At 38.8% G+C, this 19,067-nt stretch overlaps 1 protein-coding gene across 1 annotated transcript; it reads right to left on the reverse strand.

The window, feature by feature from the left end:
• Positions 1 to 11,284: 11,284 nt before the first annotated feature.
• Positions 11,285 to 12,253, reverse strand: LOC106966097 (olfactory receptor 52D1-like). The gene has a single exon (XM_015062172.3). It carries the CDS (start codon positions 12,239 to 12,241, stop codon positions 11,285 to 11,287), a length of 957 nt encoding a protein of 318 aa, XP_014917658.3. The 5' UTR covers positions 12,242 to 12,253.
• Positions 12,254 to 19,067: the final 6,814 nt, after the last annotated feature.

Below are 19,067 nucleotides of genomic sequence, written 5' to 3' on the forward strand. Positions count from 1 at the left end.
ATTGAAAGACTCTATCACATATAGTCTGCTGTTTTGTTTTGTTTTTTTCTGTTTGCTAATATCTGTGCTCATCAATCATGTTTTGAGGTCTATATTCCAACCACCAACCTATTTAAGCATCTTTCCAATCTGATACATTATGACATATCTCCTACACATCCTATCCATCCTTTATTACTTTGGTCAACTCACATCAACAGTTGCTCCTTGCCTCTTTCATTTATGCCTTTTCCATGCTCATGGAGTCTTTGGTTTATTTCCCCCCTTCTCTTTTTGCTAAGCTTCAGTGAAAAATTTTCTGCCTCCTAGAAGCCCTCCCTTTCTTCTGGCCCTTAAGTTTTTTGTTTTGTTTTGTTTGTTTGTGCTTTCATCCTTCTACTACTTTACAAAATCCCATTGGCTGAGACTATGTCTTTATGCAATTGCGACCTCCACACTGACTATGCCCATGTCTGGACCTAGACGTTTTGATCAGTGTTCACTAAAGGCTCAATGTTCACGAAAGCCAATGTAACATAACATTGGCTTCTGGACTTAGGATATAATAGTTCATCCAGTTTATTTTCTGTCCAATGTGTCTACATTGATATATAATGTGTCTACATTGATATACACCACGTAACTATAGTTTCTATCTCACCATTAATGCCTAGAAAGAGATTAGGCTAACTGAATATACTTACATATGTACAATGATTTGAGAATTCATCAGGATATAGTAGAAGAAAGCAAGACATACGTGAGACATTCTAGCTGAGAGACAGCACTCTCTACTATGGCAAAGCCAGCCTGAGGTCCTGCATGCCTCCCAGTGTGATGGCTGGATACTGAGGTTAGGTCAGAATACCAAGTGCTGACAGGCAGATCTCGGGAGGAAATTGAGTGTCCTATTGTTGCTCACAATGAAGACATTTTGGAAAGGAAATTTGTTTGTTGTTGTTGTTGTTGTTTTTTCATTTGAGAGAGAGAGAGCGAGAGAGAGACAGCAAGCGGGGGAGAGGGGCAGAGGGAGAGAGGCAGAGGGAGAGAATCTTAAGCAGTCTCCATGCTCAGCACAGAGCCTGATACAGGGCTCCATCCCACTACCCTAGGATCATGACCTGGGAGAAAATCAAGAGTTGGACGCTTAACCAACTGAGCCACCCAGGCACCCCAGGGGAATTTGTTTTTGTTGTAGAAGTCTAGACAGTATTTTCAAATGTTCTCCCTAGTAAATATATGGTCTACTAAAAAGAAATATATGGTCTACTAAAAAGAAGGATTCTGAGAAATTTGAATTTTAGTTCTGATTCTCTAATAAAATTGATTTGTGATTTTGAACAAATCTTCCAATTCTTTGGCCAGTCTTAATTTGGAAAAATTAGTGACTCTATAGTCATCCTCTCTCATCTATCTGCTCATTTTATGGCACTGGAACAATCCCATAACTGATTTGGGCCCTCTTTTTTTTCCATCTATAAATTTGAAATGGCATCGTGGTTTAGTATCTTCACAAAGTTTCTGGTTGAGCAAACATAATGTTCACGAGATTAAAAAAATTAGACACCCCAAACAATCGCTCCATTCTTTGCACTTCTTTATTTCTGAAAAACCTTCTGGAAAAAATATAGTCATCATTTGCACCCCTAATCAATGTGAAGACAAGCTCCAGAGAAGTAAACTGATGTCATCCACATCACAAAGCGTGTTAAGTCATTAGCACAACTGAAGCACAAATGAAGCACAACTGAAATGAGGCGCCTGATTTATATGTGCTGATTCAGAGTTTCAAGTTTTACTTCACCCAAGTGTTCATGAATCTGACCAATATCTGAATTCCTATCTCTTTCAAACAAGGCACTTTGTCTAATAACAATTCATAAGGCTGCAGTCACTTGATGCATTAATGAATATAAAAGAGATGAGGAGAATTAGGGAGCCCCTCCTGTTTGCACAGACTCTTTCACTGATGACACCAATGGATTTTCTCAGCCTTGACATGAGCCTTACCACTAAGGGAGAGAGGCTTGGATGGTGGAGGGAAGAGAGCTGGAATCACCACCATCTTATCTCCCCTCTCTTCCCAGCCTATTCTTGTCTCTTAAGGAAGATTTCATGTGGTTATGATACGATACTAGTACTCTAGACATTCTGAGATGTGGTGAGGAAAAACCTATGGTAAAATCAGAATTGGACTTTTTTCCCCCTGGGAAGTAATGGGAGAAGGATATTGAGAGAGTGTCACTCTAGTGCACAATGGGGGTGTCTTCCCAAAATTGTCCTAGAGTGTGTCCTTGTGTTCCCTTGTCTTACCTAGACCTCAGTCTGTATTCTTTCATTGAGCACAGTTGTTGGAATCTGATTTCAAGACCATACCTGTGTGGTAGACACACACTTGCAGGTGGGGCATGCTGAGGTTGGAGCTATGTGAGAGGTGTCCTGAGAGTGAGGCTCTGGGGACAGAGGGTGGTCCAGTGACAGCTTGTGCCGGAGGTGTGTATCTGAATCCACAGTGTGACTGAAGGAGGAGAAAGTTGTGTTTCTGTGCAGGTTTGGGTGGGTGTGGGATGAGGGAGCAGAGGGGGCTGAATGTGTAATCTGGGTTGAAATAGCTGATCTTTCTCTCACCTGAGTTTTCTGGGCTCAGTGAATGTCTTCAGCTCAGCTCTATGGCCCAGTCTCCTCTGGTCAATGGGCTTGATAAGTAAGCTTATTTATTGACTCTGTCTGTGATGCTCAGGAGTGTAAAGCAAAGTGGCGACCTCCAGGGACTTGGTCTATGAAGCACACTTTGAAAAAGAGAACAAGAAAGGGGGTGGTGAAAAAATGAGAAAGAAATAAGGAGAATCTTCCTTGACGACTTTGTCAAGAAATAGAAATGAAATGTCTGGTATACTTTGATGTTTTATCCTCCCTCTTGTCTCTCTGTATCTCTTTTCTATCCTTGTTGCCTTGCTTTCTTCTCTTCTCTTTATTTCTGTGCCTCCTGGAACTCACTTTCAGTGTGAATCCACCATAATTCTATGCTTCTTGGCAGCAAATAATGGTGGTGAAACATGCATACATGATTGTATTGTAGGCTTCATTTACAAAACACAAGTTCAAAGATCAAATTACCAAGAATTTCATTATGACGACAGCAGAGCTTTGAGAAAAGCACAAGGCCCTTCTGAGCATGGGCACCATGTAACTGTCCTGCTCGTTTGCCATGAAGCCAGACCTGGTTGGAAATGACATCAGTGCTCTAGGTAGATCCCCTCAGCTCCCTAACTCCAACCATCTCTCTGCTCTCTGCACCAAGGATTCCCTCTGTCAAAGCCCTTTCCAGGATAGTTCATTTTTCTCCCATGTCTAAAAATACTCGACTCTCTCCCCTTGTAACAGATCTATCTCCTCTGAATTATTTCAATCTAGAGGTCTTCAAACATTTCATATGGAGATTTCCTAAAAGAATATTCAAAACATGATATTACCTTCTATAACTTTAACTTGACTATAAGAATTATCATTAAAAGTTTGAAGAGTAGAAAAGGATGTAATTTCTGGTATATTGTGAACTTTGCCATTTAAAAATTAAATTCCCATAGACAATATTTAATTCATCCTATGGACACTGTATGCCCTTGAAATTTGTAATTCGTCACTATCCATTTAAAAGTATTTGAGCAAACTTTCCTTAGCTGCCAGAAATTTGACATTATGCTTTTTCTGTTTGAAGTAACTCCATTTTCCCACATGTATTTTTTTGCTTGAATGTCGTTATGATAACTCTTCTATTCTTGTCAAAGAATAAGCAATTGCTTTATTTCCTGTACACTAGTCTCCAAATGTTAAAATGTTTTATTATAACAATGATTATAAAATACATTAATAAAAGCAATATGATAATCTTTAAAATTTCTGAATAATAATCATAGGGCTACTTTGTTTTGGAAATATTCCTTAATGAGGTAGATGGAGCTTTTACTTTCTTCCAAATCACGTCATGTATTCACAAGTCAATATTGATTCAATGAAGTGGGGTTCATGCTTAGTTATTCTTAATTTGATTTTGATTTTGATTTTTTTAAATGTTTTATTTATATTTTTGAGAGAGAGAGAGAGAGAAAGAGAGTGAGTAGGGGAGGGTCCGAGAAAGAAAGAGACACAGAATCAGAAGCAGGTCCAGGCTCTGAGCTGTCAGCACAGAGCCCGACCTGAGGCTCGGGCTCATGAACCACGAGATCATGACCTGGGGAAGTTGGATGCTTAACTGACTGAGCCACTCAGGCGCCTATTAATTTTATTTTTAAAAGTAAAATCTTGGAACCCGTGGTTATGTAAGTTACTTAGCTGTGATGGAAGGAGTTTTGTTTCTGTGTAATGGCAATCAAGCTATAATTGAGAGTAACAGCTGTAATCAGCCATGGTCCTAAAAGAGGAGGTTCTGGCAAAAGAGGGTGCACTGGTAATAGGATTCTGAGGAGGGATTCCAGCCAGGCAGCGCTGGTATACATGAGGGACATGATGAGGTTGGTTCCAAGTAAGGGGCAATTTTAAAATGTCACTTGGAACCTACTGTTTCTATGAGAATCAACTGGTACAGCCAAGGAAAACAGTGGATGCTAGAGTGACACTAACAGGAACAGAGTGTGCATAGGATAGACAAATCCCCTAGCCCTGCCCGAGCTCTCTAATCGGCCTCTACTGCCTTTTTCGGGCAGATTCTAACAGCCAGCCAGCAGGTGGAGGGAAGAAAGTGTGGTCTCAGCCTAGGCATCCCCAAGCAGAGCACAGAAGGGTTTGAAGCTGAGAGACAATGGCTTAGCAATTAACACAAAAACCCTGTGATTCGTATGTGTGTATGCATATGTTATAACCTGTATGACCCTGGGAGCTTGAGTACATATAAATCATATGAAAATAAAAATAAATCCATTTGTTTTGCTCTATCTTACAATAAGTTTTTAATTATTATTAAATGTAAGAGAAATGTATATCACTAAGAAAACAGGAAACATTTCAATAGATTACATCATTTTTGGACTGTATATAACTCAAGATATTTCATAAAACTCATAAAAATGGTGTTTATTTGAACGAAGCATAACTTTTCTAATTCATGTCTTCTCAAACCAAACACATACATACATGTGACATGACTTTTTCATGTTTAAAGTCTTCCATGATTTTTTAAAAATATTCTAGGCCATAAAAACATGTCAGTTATATACACAAGTTCTAAATGTCACAATTCTCCTATATGGGATTATATTTTTCTTTCTAGTTAACAATATAATCTAATGATAGCCATTCAGTCACAATTGCAAAAATGTTCTGAAGTGAAACATGTGAAGAAAGAGATCTTTGGTATTTGAATCTTTCTTTCATTTTCTATCATCTATCTCTCCATTAAGAACTTTGACACATTTAAATTTGGATTGGGGAAGAAAGAGACAAAACCACTCCCACTGCCATATTTCCTTAATAATATATTTATATTCAGAACATACAAACACTGCCAAAATATTCTGCTCCAAAGCCATTGTTGCTTTTAAATATGTATAAGAAGCGAAAGCAAGCCTTCAGTAAGTCATACAGTGATATAATGACTCATAAAGGAGACTTGCTCTAAATGGAGAATTAAGTGTTCCTTTGCTTATTGCCTAGATGAGACAGTGGACTAGATGAGAAAATTAGGCTTAAAGTATAAATGACTTCTAAGATCACTGAAATTCTTTAAAAATTATTTATTTTTGAGAGAGAGTGAGAGAGTGAAGGTGGGGCTGAGAGAGGGAAAGAGAATCCCAAGCAGGTTCCACACTGTCAACACAGAGCCTATGCAAGGCTAGAACTCATGAACCTTGAGATCATGACCTGAGCTGAAGTCGGACGCTTATTCGACTGATCTCCCTGCATCCTTGAGATCACAGAATTTTTATAACTATATAATCATAATCCTAACACAAGAATGACAAAAACTAATCTCTTTCCACCAGAGATTGTTTGTCTGGCAGGGGAGGATTTGTCCTTCCTTCAGAGTAGCTCTCTGGCTCCTAACGTGGATAAACCTCACCACGCAGCCCCTCTGCTTCTATTTTTCATACTGGGGAACACTGTAGTAACCTTCTGGGGTTGCCATGACAGAGTGCCATAGACTGGATGGTTCAAACATGGCAACTTATTTTCTCACTGTTCTGGAGTCTAGAAAGTCCAAGAGAAAGGTCTTGTAGGGTTCAATTTCTGGTGAAGAATCTTCCTGGCTTGCAGACAGCACTCTGCCTTCACTTCACCTTTTTTCTGAGCATAAGCAGAGAGGTGGTGGGAGGGGGGCGGTTCTCTGGCGCCTTTCTTAGAAGGACACTAATCCTATCATCCTGAGCCTGAACTTCATAATCTCATTTAACTTTAATTACCCCTCTAAATGCTAACTTCCAACACAGTTACATTTGGGGTTAGACCTCAACATATGAGAGCTTTTTGTTTTTGTTTTTGTTTTGGTGGCATACAATAAGTACATGGTAAATACTATGGTCAAAAATCATAAATATCCACAAATTAACACAATGAATATCCCTGGCCTCAAACCTTAGCTTTGTCTAGCAATCATTCTGCTTGCTCTGGTTAATTTCCTCTATTTTCCCCCATTAGGTGTCATCTCAAACATTCACTGCACCTTGGCAATTGCTGTTTGACTTATACTGAGGGTGTAGAATATTTAGAGTTTGGTGACTACTGGCATGGGTATGGGAAATGAATGAGAAAGGTATGTGCAGAATGACACCTGGGTTTTTCCTTTAGTCTGTGTGATAGTTAATTTTATGTGTCACCTGACTGGTTCCCAGGGTGCCTGGATAGTTGGTGAAACAGTTTTCTAGGTGTGTTTGTAAGAGTGTTTCCGGATGAAATTAAGTGTTTGAATTGTGGACTCAATAAAGCAAGTTGCCATTGTCAACAGCTATGAGCATCACCCAATCCAATGAAGGCCTGAATGAGCAAAAAGTTGGAGGAAAAAAAACTCAAGAGCTTCTTATCTGTTTGCTTTAGTTAGGACATCATCTTCTTGGGTCCTTGGTGCTCCTGATTCTCCGGCCCTCAGATGTGGACTAGGGTCTCTACCATCAGCTGCTCTTGTTTGCAGGCCTTCAGATTTAGACAGCATTACATCACCAGCTTCTCTGGGTTTCCATTTGCACATGACAAATCATGGGGCTTTTCAACCTCCATAATTACATGAACATGAGTCAATTCCTTAATATAAATCCACCCTTATATCTATATCTATATCTATATCCATATAGAATATCTATATCTATCTGTCTATCTATCTATCTATCTAATCTATCTTATCGATTCTGACTCTTCAGAAAAGCCTAGGTAATGCAGTTAAGAACAAAAAAAAATCATGTCATTTATTGAGAAAAGGAAACTATCAAGAACAGGTTTGCATTCATATTTGGCACATGTTGACTTTCCAATTCTATGCACCAACCAACTAACTATAGATGCCAAACTGTTAGTTGGAAATATTATAAATCATAACTAAAGATATAGATTTGAAATCTGATATTTCTAAGATCACTCAGCAAAAATACAGAGTTAAAACTAGAGCAGGCTTAGGAAAAAAGCTGTGCAGAATGTTAGTATTTAGGGAAAAAAATTGAAGAATCATTTGTAAAGGAAACTGAAGAGAGGTGAACATGGAAATCAGCCTAGGACCAGGGAAATGTGGCTCTACCTAATCCAGGAAAGGAGAAAGAATCAAGAAATAAGGAACAGTCAACTGTATCAACCTCTCAAGTGAGAATCCAGCACATATAGTGATGGTGAGGTCAGTGGTGGCAGTGGAAGCACAGTTTTATGGCACGATATTACTAAAGTATTACCCATGGGAGTGAATGAGAAGTAGGAGAGAAGATATGAAGGAATCTGATGGAAAATAAGCATGTCCTTGAGCAGCTCCTGGTACCCTGACTTGCACCAGGCTTTAATATACACACTTCTCTTTTTGCTGCCCACGAAAGGGAAAAAGTTTAATTATTTTAGCCAAAATCAATGGATAGAAGTAGAGAGATGAGTTAAGACCAATTCCCAAAGGATGATACATGCCGGCATCATTTCCCAAGTTTTAAACAAAAGATAATGTGTATATTTTAAGGAACCTCACCAGGAGTGTTTGGATTTTAGAGTGAGCACTATGTAGGCCAAGGGAATCATTGATGCATTCTGGTGGAGCTGGTACAGGGAAAAATTAAGAGATTGCTTTGGTAATTCAGATGGTGAAAGTCTCTACTCAGGCAGATATGGTATAAATGAATGGGCAGGAATGTTTGTAGAAAGGCTATGAAATGTGAAAACTAAATGGGCATGGGGATGAGAGTAATAACAGTCAAAGAGAGGTGGAGGATTTTATCCCAGGGCTGAGAACGACAGTGCTCTTAGGAGAAAAGTGACAGGAAGTCCTTCCTCTGTGAAGTTAGAAGTTCTCTTCTCAGCCCAGCATTCCTGCCTGAGAACATCCACAACTGACAGGAGACAAGTTCTCTGGTTTCTATCGTGTTTGTCCCATGATTGTCCCAAAAGGGGGGTAGATGCTGGTGAGGGAAATAACATCTGTTGCTCTCCTGCCATCTTGCAACCTAAGTAAATAATCCATATGATACTCACAACTGCACAACAAGGAGGTTTGTAAGATACCTCTTGCTAAGGATGAGGAAACTAAAGTTTCAATCATGGTTTAGATAACATCATCTAACTGATAAGTGACTGACCTGGTATTCATAACAAGTCTGATCTAAAAACCATTTTCTCATATATAACACACTTCCTCCCTTTTTCCCTAATGGATTTCTTGGCTCTCATGTCTTCCAGCAAAGAAATAATACGGAGTACTGTAGTGACATCTGTGAAATTGGCCAAGTAACAACCTCAGAAATTTTCCTCTTCCATTGAAACAATGAGAAAATGAGAAAAATGATGGTCTAAATCAAACCTGTTTGGAATTCTAGACATTAAACCAAGGCTTGCATCTATGCAGGGAGATTGTATTTAGGAAAAATGGTTGAATTTTTGTAAGATTTGTGGTTTTGTGTCATTTTGATTTGTTCTAATCCCATTTCCTTACTCTCCAGCTCTATAGAAGTCTTAAAGATTGTCAACCCGTGTGCAGAGTGAAAACCAGTAGCCTGGTGGCATCAGTAGATAGCAGACTGGGGCTGGACTTCTTTCAAAATGTCCTTTAGAAACTTGTAATTATTTGACTTATTTGATACTTCCTGTAAAGACCACTCTTGCAAGGCTGTCTCTATTTGATCTGATCTATAGCCGTCCTAATAGAAATATCCTTTTTCCCTGTGGGCATTTGTTAAAACCAATTACAGGCAATCAGTTAACTTTGCAGCTGCCTGTGATAGTGGATAACAATTGGGGAGAGTAATAAATTAAGTAAAAAGCCAGAAAGGAAAAGCTGAAGAATGAGATATTTATAAGAACTTTGAATATTTTTGACATATCCCTTAGATATACAAGGCCATGTGCAAGTTAGGGCTCTGCACATTCCCAGGGCTGTAGACATGATCAGAAAAGATTTGAGTTGGTTAAGCGACCAACTTCAGCTCAGATCACACAGTTGATGAGTTCGAGCCCCACATTGGGCTCTGTGCTGACAGTTCAGAGCCTGGAGCTTACTTCAGATTCTGTGTCTCCCCCCTCTCTCTACCCCTCCCCTGCTCATGCTCTGTGTCTGTCTCTCAATAATAAATAAACGTTAAAAAAATTGTTTTAAAGTCCAGTTTTCCAGGGGTGCCTACGTAACTCAGTTGGTTAATTATCTGGCTCTTGGTTTTGGGCTCACATCATGGTCCCATGGTTTGTGAGATCAAGCCTAACATAGGATTCCTGCTGACAGTGCAGAGCCTGCTTGGGATTCTCTCTCTCCCTTTCTTTGTGCCACTCTTTCACTCAATTCTCTCTCTCCTTCTCTCTTTCTCTCTCTCAAAATATATAAATACACTTTAAATTGTCCACTTTTCAGCAGATTATGGGGCATCAAAAGGAACAAACAAAAAGAATAAAAAAAGTATGGCCCATACACAGGAAAAAAATATACCAATAGAAACTGTCCCTGAGAAGGCCAAAACACTGAACTTAATAAACCACGACTTTAAATCAACTATTTTAAAAATGCCCAAAGAACTAAAGGAAACGATGATAGTGATAATATCAGTTAAAGAGATAGTAATTATTTTTTAAAAGAAATAGGGGCAATTAAAAATGCCACTTGGAACTCACTGTTTCAATTAGAATCGATTGCTACTGCCAATGAATACAACAGATGCTTGGGTGGCAGTGACAGGAAAATAATTTATAATATATATATTTTTAATGAAAAACATTGATTTTTACATGCAAAAAACTCAACAAATTCCAACTATGATGAACTTAAAAAGACACAGCAACTGAAGTCAACAATGGACTGTGCATAAGGGTACTGGGACTGGTCAGGTTTCTATAACAAGGGATGAAATTATGGCTAAATAGAAGTAAACCTTACAATCAGAAGAGGGGGGAGGGAATAATGGGAGAAAATGTGGTTTTACTGAGCACTAATCATATCCCAAGCACTGTCTAACCTTTATTAGCAGTTATAATAATTATGTCAGCTCAGATAATACAAAATAAATCTTATATAAGTTGTAAAATGGAAATAATGTCTAGAGAAGTTACATAACATTTACATCTCATATTTATTTATTGGGTATTTTATATTTCAGACACTATTCTCAGATTTCTACATACACTCAATAATATGTCAATCCTCACCACAACCTCAAGTGTTAAATGTTATCATTATCCCCTTTTACTGTTGAGCAAAGTAGAGATAAAAGGCAGAGGAGCTGGGATTCAAACACAAGCACCCCCATGCTAGTTCTCATGCTCTTGGCCACTGCCCAGCGTTTTGGAGTTCATATCCAAAGCACTCCAAATGTTCAGGTTTTTGTTTGTTTTTCATGTCACTTCCCAGTAGAATATTTCTGCCATGAGATGCAGTGTGAATTCCAGACAGGAATGCCTTTCTTCTTGGTAAATTATAGTCCCTACTGAGATGACAGGAAAAATTTAACCTCATTCTGGGCAATTCAGAATTGCTCAAGGAGCACATTCAACGTCATATTCAATGTATCCAATTTATCTGACCATTTCTCTTTCAGTGCTTCCTGCCATGTCACTCTGCCTCTCACATCACAGGCTTCCATCCATGTTAAAGTTTTAGACAACTATCCTTGCTCGTTTGCTTTTCTTTAACATTTCCAACGCTGCTCAGAAGTTATACTGAGACCTTTCCCAAGTGAAGCAGTCTCAGAAGTCGGCTCCGAATCTCCTTGGTCCTAGCCCCATAGATGATCGGGTTGAGCAGAGGAGGCACCAGCACGTACAGGTTGGCCAGAAAAATGTGCACATTCTTGGGGACTCGGTGCTGGCCAAAACGGTGGGTGAGGAAGGAGAAGAAGGCAGGAATGTAGAAGACCAGGATGACCCCCAGGTGGGAGCCACAGGTACTCAGAGCCTTGTGCCTGGCATCTTGAGATGGAAGGCGGAAGACAGCATGGAGGATAAAGCCGTAGGAAATGGCAATGAGGATGGAATCCAGACCCACAGCCAGCAGGGCCACAGTCAGCCCATAGACAATATTGACAGTGATGTTGGCACAGGCCAGGCGAGCGATGCCCATGTGCTCACAGTATGTGTGGGCCATGATATGGTGACCACAGTAAGGCAGTCGCCTCAACAAGAAGATGAATGGGGAGACAAAAACTATGCTACGGAATATGCTGGCAAGGCCAATTTTGCCTATGACAGTATGGTTGAGAATAGTTGTATATCTTAGTGGGTTGCAGATAGCCACATAGCGATCAAAGGCCATGGCGAGAAGAACTGAAGACTCCAGAGCATAGATAGAATGGACACAAAACATCTGGGCCAGGCATCCACCAAAGGAAATCTCTCCAGCATAAAGCCACAAAATGGCTAATGTCTTGGGCACAGTAGTGGAGATGAGAGCCAGGTCAGTGAGTGAGAGAAGGCACAGGAAGATGTACATGGGTGCATGAAGAGCACTGTCTGTCACAATGACCAGGATGAGGGCAGCATTCCCAGTCAGCGCTACCAGATACATGGTGCAGAAGGGGATGGCGATCCAGATGTGGGCCCACTCCAGTCCTGGGATCCCAGTAAGGATGAGTGTGCCTGGGAGACTGTCATCACTGATGTTGGAAACTGACATTCTGCTTGGCAAACAAAGGGCTGTATCCAAGGAGTGATGGAATGCCTTCATATATTTGATTCATCACCTAAAATGGTAACCTTTCTGTGACATAATTTTGTTTATGTTGAGAAAAACATATATTGTTTTTAATTTTTTCCAAATCTTAAAATAATATGTCTCATACAATCCATTTCTTCCATCTGCTATTTTCTTTACTCAAAATCATGTTTTGATATCCACATTCCAAGCCCCAATCATACCTAAGAACGCTTTGTAAGGCACCTGGATTCCTAAACTTTAGTCCTAATTTGTCAAATAATGATGCACAACCTTGACAAAAAAAATCTTTTCCCTCCTCTAAGCAGTCTCCAGTTATGAAAACCAATGAGTCTGGAATCCTAGTCCCAGGTCTTCTGCATATTCATGTTCAGCATTGGATAGTCCCACAATAATTTAAGATTCATTTTTTTCATTTATCTGTTGGAAATGAGACCACCTGCCTTACCTATCTCACATTTTTGTGGGTGAGAAGGTGTTAAGTATATGGGATTAAAAAGTTGGACACCAAAAATAGTGTCCTCCCCCTTTGTGCAAGCTCTTTTTCCTGTAGCCACATACTGGAGTGATAAAAAGTATCATACCTATCATACCTGCTTTACCAAGGGAAAGTCCACGTTCAGAGAAATAAACTGATGCAATCCAGATCACAAAGCAAATTACTATCAGGACTGAAATTATGTCTCACATCTCATGATTCAAAGTTGGATATTTTCACATCACTTGGCTGTCCATTTATTTGGCCAATATTTGAATTCCTTTATCTTTCTTGCCAGATGCTCTAATATTAATATTTAATGCTGTAATCATTTTACTCATTTCTGGATTTTGAAAAGACAGATACAATGAAATCCCTTCTTATTTGCCTGGGGTCTTCCACTGATGGAAGTCCAGCCAGTACCGGAGAAAAGTGTGGGCGGTCAAGTGGAAAGCTGGAGTCACTACCACCTTCTCCTGCCCACCCTTCCCAGCCTATTCTTGCTAGCAAAGGGAGATTTCCAAAGATTACTGTAAGGAAGCTGCTATTTTGTGAGATACTCTGGTATTCTATGTGAGTACCAGAAAGATGAGGTCCAAGCAACGTTTCCGCCCCCACCCCCTGCCCAGGGAAAAAAGACATTGAACTGGAGCACTACTTTGGGTGGAATGGGAGAACTCTCCCAAATTTGCCCCACTCAGCCTTGGCTGTGGATCACCATGATGCCTTGGAGACCTAGGCTTTTATCATTAAACTCTGAGTTCTTTCTCTGAGCATAATCTTTTTCTAGAATGTGATTTCAAAAACATACCTGTGTCGAGTGCCATGTGTTCACAAGCTGAGCATGCTGAGCCTGGAGCTTTGTAATGGGTGTCACATGTGAGTGTGGGGCTATGTGGGAGAGTATGTGGTAGAGCAATAGCTTGTGCAGGTGTCATATGCCTGAAGGCAGTGGGTTGTTTAGGGATGTGAAAGCTGTGTTCTTGTGCAGGTTGTATGGACTTGATTTGGAGGGTAAAGGGGCTGAGTGTGGAAACTGAGTTCAAAAGTCTGATCTGCCCTCAATTTTGTGAGCCCATTGAGTATCTTCAGCATAGTTCTGAGTTCCAGCCTCCTCTGATTAAGGGATTTGGTAAGTGAGGCTATTTACGGACTCTCTGTGATGCTCAGTTATGAAATCCCAAAGCTGCTTGCTCTAGAGATTTGATCCGTGGTGTTTATTCCTAGGGAGATAATAAGGAGTGGTTGGAAAACAAAGATTAAGGCATGAGGAAAGAATATTTTCCATAGGATATTTTCAAGGAAAGTGGAAATAAAACCTAGTAGGTTTTATGTTTCTTTTCCCTTCTCTTCTCTTATATCCTCCGTTCTTTCCTTTTCTCTGCTTTCCCTTAATTTTGTGTATTTCACTGAATTTCCATGTATCGTGGTCCACAGTATTCTATGTAGACAGGGCATCATGAATGCTATATGTAAATACAGTGGTAAGAAATGGCAGTGGAAATACTCATGCTCTGTTGTCTCATTAGCCTTAATACGTTTAAAAATTAATTATTAATAATTTTAACAACATGGAAGCAGAATATTAAATCAAAAACAGGACCCTTCTAAGTGTGGGCCTTATGCTACTGTGCAGGTTTCATACCCACGAAGCTTGCCTGGAAGTGGAGCCATCACTTCTTTAGCCAAATCCCCCCAGATCCTTTGACATCAGCCATCCATCAAACCTTCACACCAAAGATTCCTTCCCCCCAAAGACTTCAGAGTACTGCATTCTTTTCCTTTGTTCATGCCTGTTTCCTCTCATGTTAATACAAACCAGTGGTCTTCAAAAACCTTTGCCTGGGAACTTGCCAAAAGAATTTTGAAATAGTATATGCTCCCTCAAAAATATCAAGTTGACATCTAAGAATTGTCATTTAATACTTAAGCACTAGAAAAGGATATGATGTTCAGTATAGTGTAAATATTGACATTTTTAAGATAAAAATATCACTTTAGTCTTATAAGTCCTATGGAATCTAAATAGCCTTGAAATTTTCTTCCCCACTTTAAAGTGGACCAATAAAGGGGTCCAATAAAGTGGACCTTTATTATCCACTTAAAAATACATGAACAAGGTTTCCATAACTGTCACAAATTTAACATTATTGCTTTGTCTCCTTGAAGTTGGTCCATTTTCCTACATATTAATTTTTAAGCTTAAAAATCCTGTGATGTTCACTCTTTCATCATTGTTTGCAATAAAAATATGTATGCAAATTGTAATGATTAATTTTATTTTCTTTAATCATTTGGCTTTGAGTATTAAAATGTTTGATAATTACAATTATTTTAATTATACATTAATAAAGCCATGTAAAGAAACTTTAATTTCATAAATTATTAAACATACACCAATTCTTTTCAAAATCAAGTTTTTAATAAGATTGATGGGGTTCTCTGGACACTTTCTGATACCATACACAAAAATAAAATCAAAATGGATGAAAGGCCTAAATATAAGATAGGAAGCCATCAAAATCCTCGAGGAGAAAGCAGGCAAAAACCTCTTTGAACTTGGCCGCAGCAACTTCTTACTCAACACGTCTCCAGAGGCAAGGGAAACAAAAGCAAAAATGAACTACTTGGACCTCATCAAAATAAAAAGCTTCGGTACAGTGAAGGAAACAATCAGCAAAACTAAAAGGTAACCGACAGAATGGGAGAAGGTATTTGCAAATGACATATCAGATAAAGGGTTAGTATCCAAAATCTATAAAGAACTTTTCAAACTCAACACCCAAAAACCAAATAATCCAGTGAAGAAATGCATGACATGAATAGACATGAATAGACACTTCTCCAAGGAAGACATCCAGATGGCAACTAACACATGAAAAAATGTTCAACATCACTCATCTTCAGGGAAAGGAAAATCGAAACCACAACAAGATATCACCTTACACCTGCAGAATGGCTAACATTAACAACTCAGCCAACGACGGATGTTGGTGAGGATGCGGAGAAAGAGGATCTCTTTTGCATTGTTGGTGAGAATGCAAGCTGGTGCAGCCACTCTGGAAAACAGTATGGAAGTTCCTCAAAAAACTAAAAATAGAACTACCCTATGACCCAGCAATTGCACTACCAGGCATTTATTTACGGGATACAGGTGTGCTATTTCGAAGGGGCACATGCACCCCCATGTTTATAGCAGCACTATCAACAATAGCCAAAGTATGGAAAGAGCCCGAATGTCCATCGATGGATGAATGGATAAAGACGATGTGGTATATATATATATATATATATATATATATATATATATATATATATATATACAATGAGTATTACTCGGCAATCAAAAAGAATGAAGTCTTGCCATTTGCAACTATGTGGATGGAACTGGAGGGCATTATGCTAAATGAAATTAGTCAGTCAGAGAAAGACAAAAATCATATGACTTCACTCATATGAGGACTTTAAGAGACAAAACAGATCAACATAAAGGAAGGGAAACAAAAATAATATAAAAACAGGGATGGGGACAAAACAGGAGAGACTCATAAATATGGAGAATAAACTGAGGGTTACTGGAGGGGTTGTGGGAAGGGGGATGGGCTAAATGGGTAAGGGGCATTAAGGAATCTACTCCTGAAATCATTGTTTCACTATATGCTAACTAATTTGGATGTAAATTTAAAAAAAATAAAAAATAAAATTAAGAAAAAAAAAGATTGATGGGGTTTTTCTTGTTTTTCCTTCAATGAATTTATATATTCAAAAATCAATAATGATGGTATGAGACAAGTTTCACCCTTAGTTATCTCCATTTAATTTTTATAAAATTAAGCTCTGAGAACTCTTGTTTTTATATAAATAGTTATGGATGGAAGAAGTTTGAATTGCAGGGCACACTGACTTGATAGAGATTTGGTAACTGCTGTAATGAATTTCTTCTGTGAGAAAGAAGATTCTGGTTATAGAAGTTTAAAGGACACTGCCCAGAGGGCTGGGGCCCAGACTTCTAAGAATGGGCCCCCAAGAGATGGCGCTGGTATATATAAGTTACATCACAAAGCTGTTTGGAGGTAAGAGTGGGGGGAAAACCACCCACAAACTGGAACCAGCTGCTTATGTTAGAATCAACTGCTGTTGTGAAGGATAAAGCAGTTGCTTGGGTGACAATTACAGGAGCAGAAAGCTAACAGGAAAAGTACACCCCTACCCTTCTTCCAGCTTCCAGTCTGCATCTAATGACTTCTTTCGTCAGAGCCTAACAATATATTTAATCTTAGAACTTCCAGATACTTCCAAAATATTATAATCTAAAGCCACATATTATTCTTAAAATAAATATATATAAGGCAGGGAAAGTAAATCCTTGGCAATATGTGGTGATTTAATGAATAAAGTGGGTTGCTCTGAGTCAGTTATTGAAACTGTTCTACTTGCTGCTCAGGAGGGGTAATGCACCAGAGAAGAACATGAGAAAGAAAGAAATTGCAATTGCAATTTGGTTTTCAGATGACTGAATGTTTACAGGTAAGTTTGTAATCATAATTCTGACAAAGTTAAAATCAATATCATAAAAACTGATCTTTCTATCAGAGATGTTTTTTTCTGGCAATTTAGGCTTTGTTCTTCCATCAAACTAGCTCCTGGTATCTATCCTGGATCAATCTTTGTATCTAGTTTCCCTGACGTTAGCCCTAGCACTGCTTAACACTAGAAAAAAAATCACGAACATACACCAATTAACACACGGCCTTACACTTCAGCTTTACTAAGCAACTATTCTAATAGTTAATTTTCTCTTTCATCCCTTTTACCTGCCATTTCAAACACCCACTTCTCTTTTAGAGCTTGCTTTACCACTTATCCTAAGTGGTAGGATATTTAGAATTTTTTGCCTACGTAAATAGACATAAAGAATGCGTGAAAGAAAGAATGTGTGGAATGATAGCTAGATTTCTGACTTAGCTACTGAATTTCCGCCACTCGCTGAAAAAATCAATCTAAGAAGAAAAAAAATTATATTCATATTTTGGGCATTTTTATCTTAAAGTTCCTATGAAACAGACAATTAAAGGTGCCAAGTAGCCAGTTGGAAAACAAGAAATACATGAAAGCAGAAGATACAGATTAGTTGATCAGCATGTTTCAAAAATAATGGAAATCTGGTTTTTCTTCCAAGATCATTCAGAGAGATCATGTGGAGTCAAAACTGAGCTAGCTTGGGAAAGAACCATGGATAATGTTAATATTTAGGAGAGAATAGAAGGAGAGCTGTTTATAAAAGAAATTGAAGAGAGAGACATAAAGATAGGTGGAAGATCAGGGAAGAGAGAACTTACTGGTCCAAGAAAGGAGAAAAAAAATCAAGAAAGAAGTGAAGTCAACTGTATCAATCTCTATACTGAGAGTCCATTGTATTTAGCAATGTTGAGGTCAATGGTGACCTTGCAAGCACAGTTTTGTGGTGTGACATTACTAAAATATAATCCATTATGGAGTTCATGAGGAACAAGAAAGAAGAGACGGTGAGAAGAGGTGGTGGCCCATGAACACGTCCATTAGTAGGTCACGGTGCATCCACTCACCCCAAGCCATAGAAAGTGCACTTCTGCTTGTAAGACTTGAGGAATAGAAGGGATTAACTATTCCAGCGAAAAAGCAAATAGGTCAGAAGAAGTAGAGATGAGTTAAGACCAATTCCGTCATTGTTTAGTTTTTAAAATAAGGGAGGTCTGTCTATTTTGAAGAGTTTAAGCAGGAAATTTGGGTTTTAAAAGTCACTGTCAATAGAGGGAAGGAATGGCTGAGTGCTGGCAGATTTGGTGCAGGGGCCAGTAGAAGTCTGTTTTGGGAATTCAGGTGTTGAAGGTCTACTCTTAGGCAGATATGGTATCAATGAAATGGCAAAGCAATTTGAAGAAATGTTATAAGATTTGACAACTAATTGGACAACACAGTTGAGAGAAAATAGTTAAGGATGCATAGAAATGGTTAGGCCATGGCTGATAATGTCAGTGCCCTTAATAAGAAAGCTGGAGGAGAATATAGTGGGCCTTTGCCTGTCCTTCCTCAGTGAAATCAGAAGATCCCTTTGATTCTTATTGTCCATGCCTGAATATTCTCCAAAATCCTTTTACTGACCGGAAACAGTATCTCAGATTTCCATGCTGTCTGTTCTCTCTTTTGCAAATCTAGATTATTTGAGACAGTATGATACCAATGTAAGGGGTAAACATACAGGCCAATGGAAGAAAACTGACAGTTCAGAGGTAAACCCATACATCTATGGTCAATGAATTTTCAACAATG

The sequence above is a fragment of the Acinonyx jubatus genome, chromosome D1, assembly GCF_027475565.1.
Source record: "Acinonyx jubatus isolate Ajub_Pintada_27869175 chromosome D1, VMU_Ajub_asm_v1.0, whole genome shotgun sequence".
Taxonomy (NCBI): Eukaryota; Metazoa; Chordata; class Mammalia; order Carnivora; family Felidae; genus Acinonyx; species Acinonyx jubatus.

What these genes read in the sequence shown, in the direction of transcription:
- LOC106966097 (XM_015062172.3), bottom strand. Translation starts at nt 12,241, where the DNA reads ATGTCAGTTTCCAACATCAGTGATGACAGTCTCCCAGGCACACTCATC.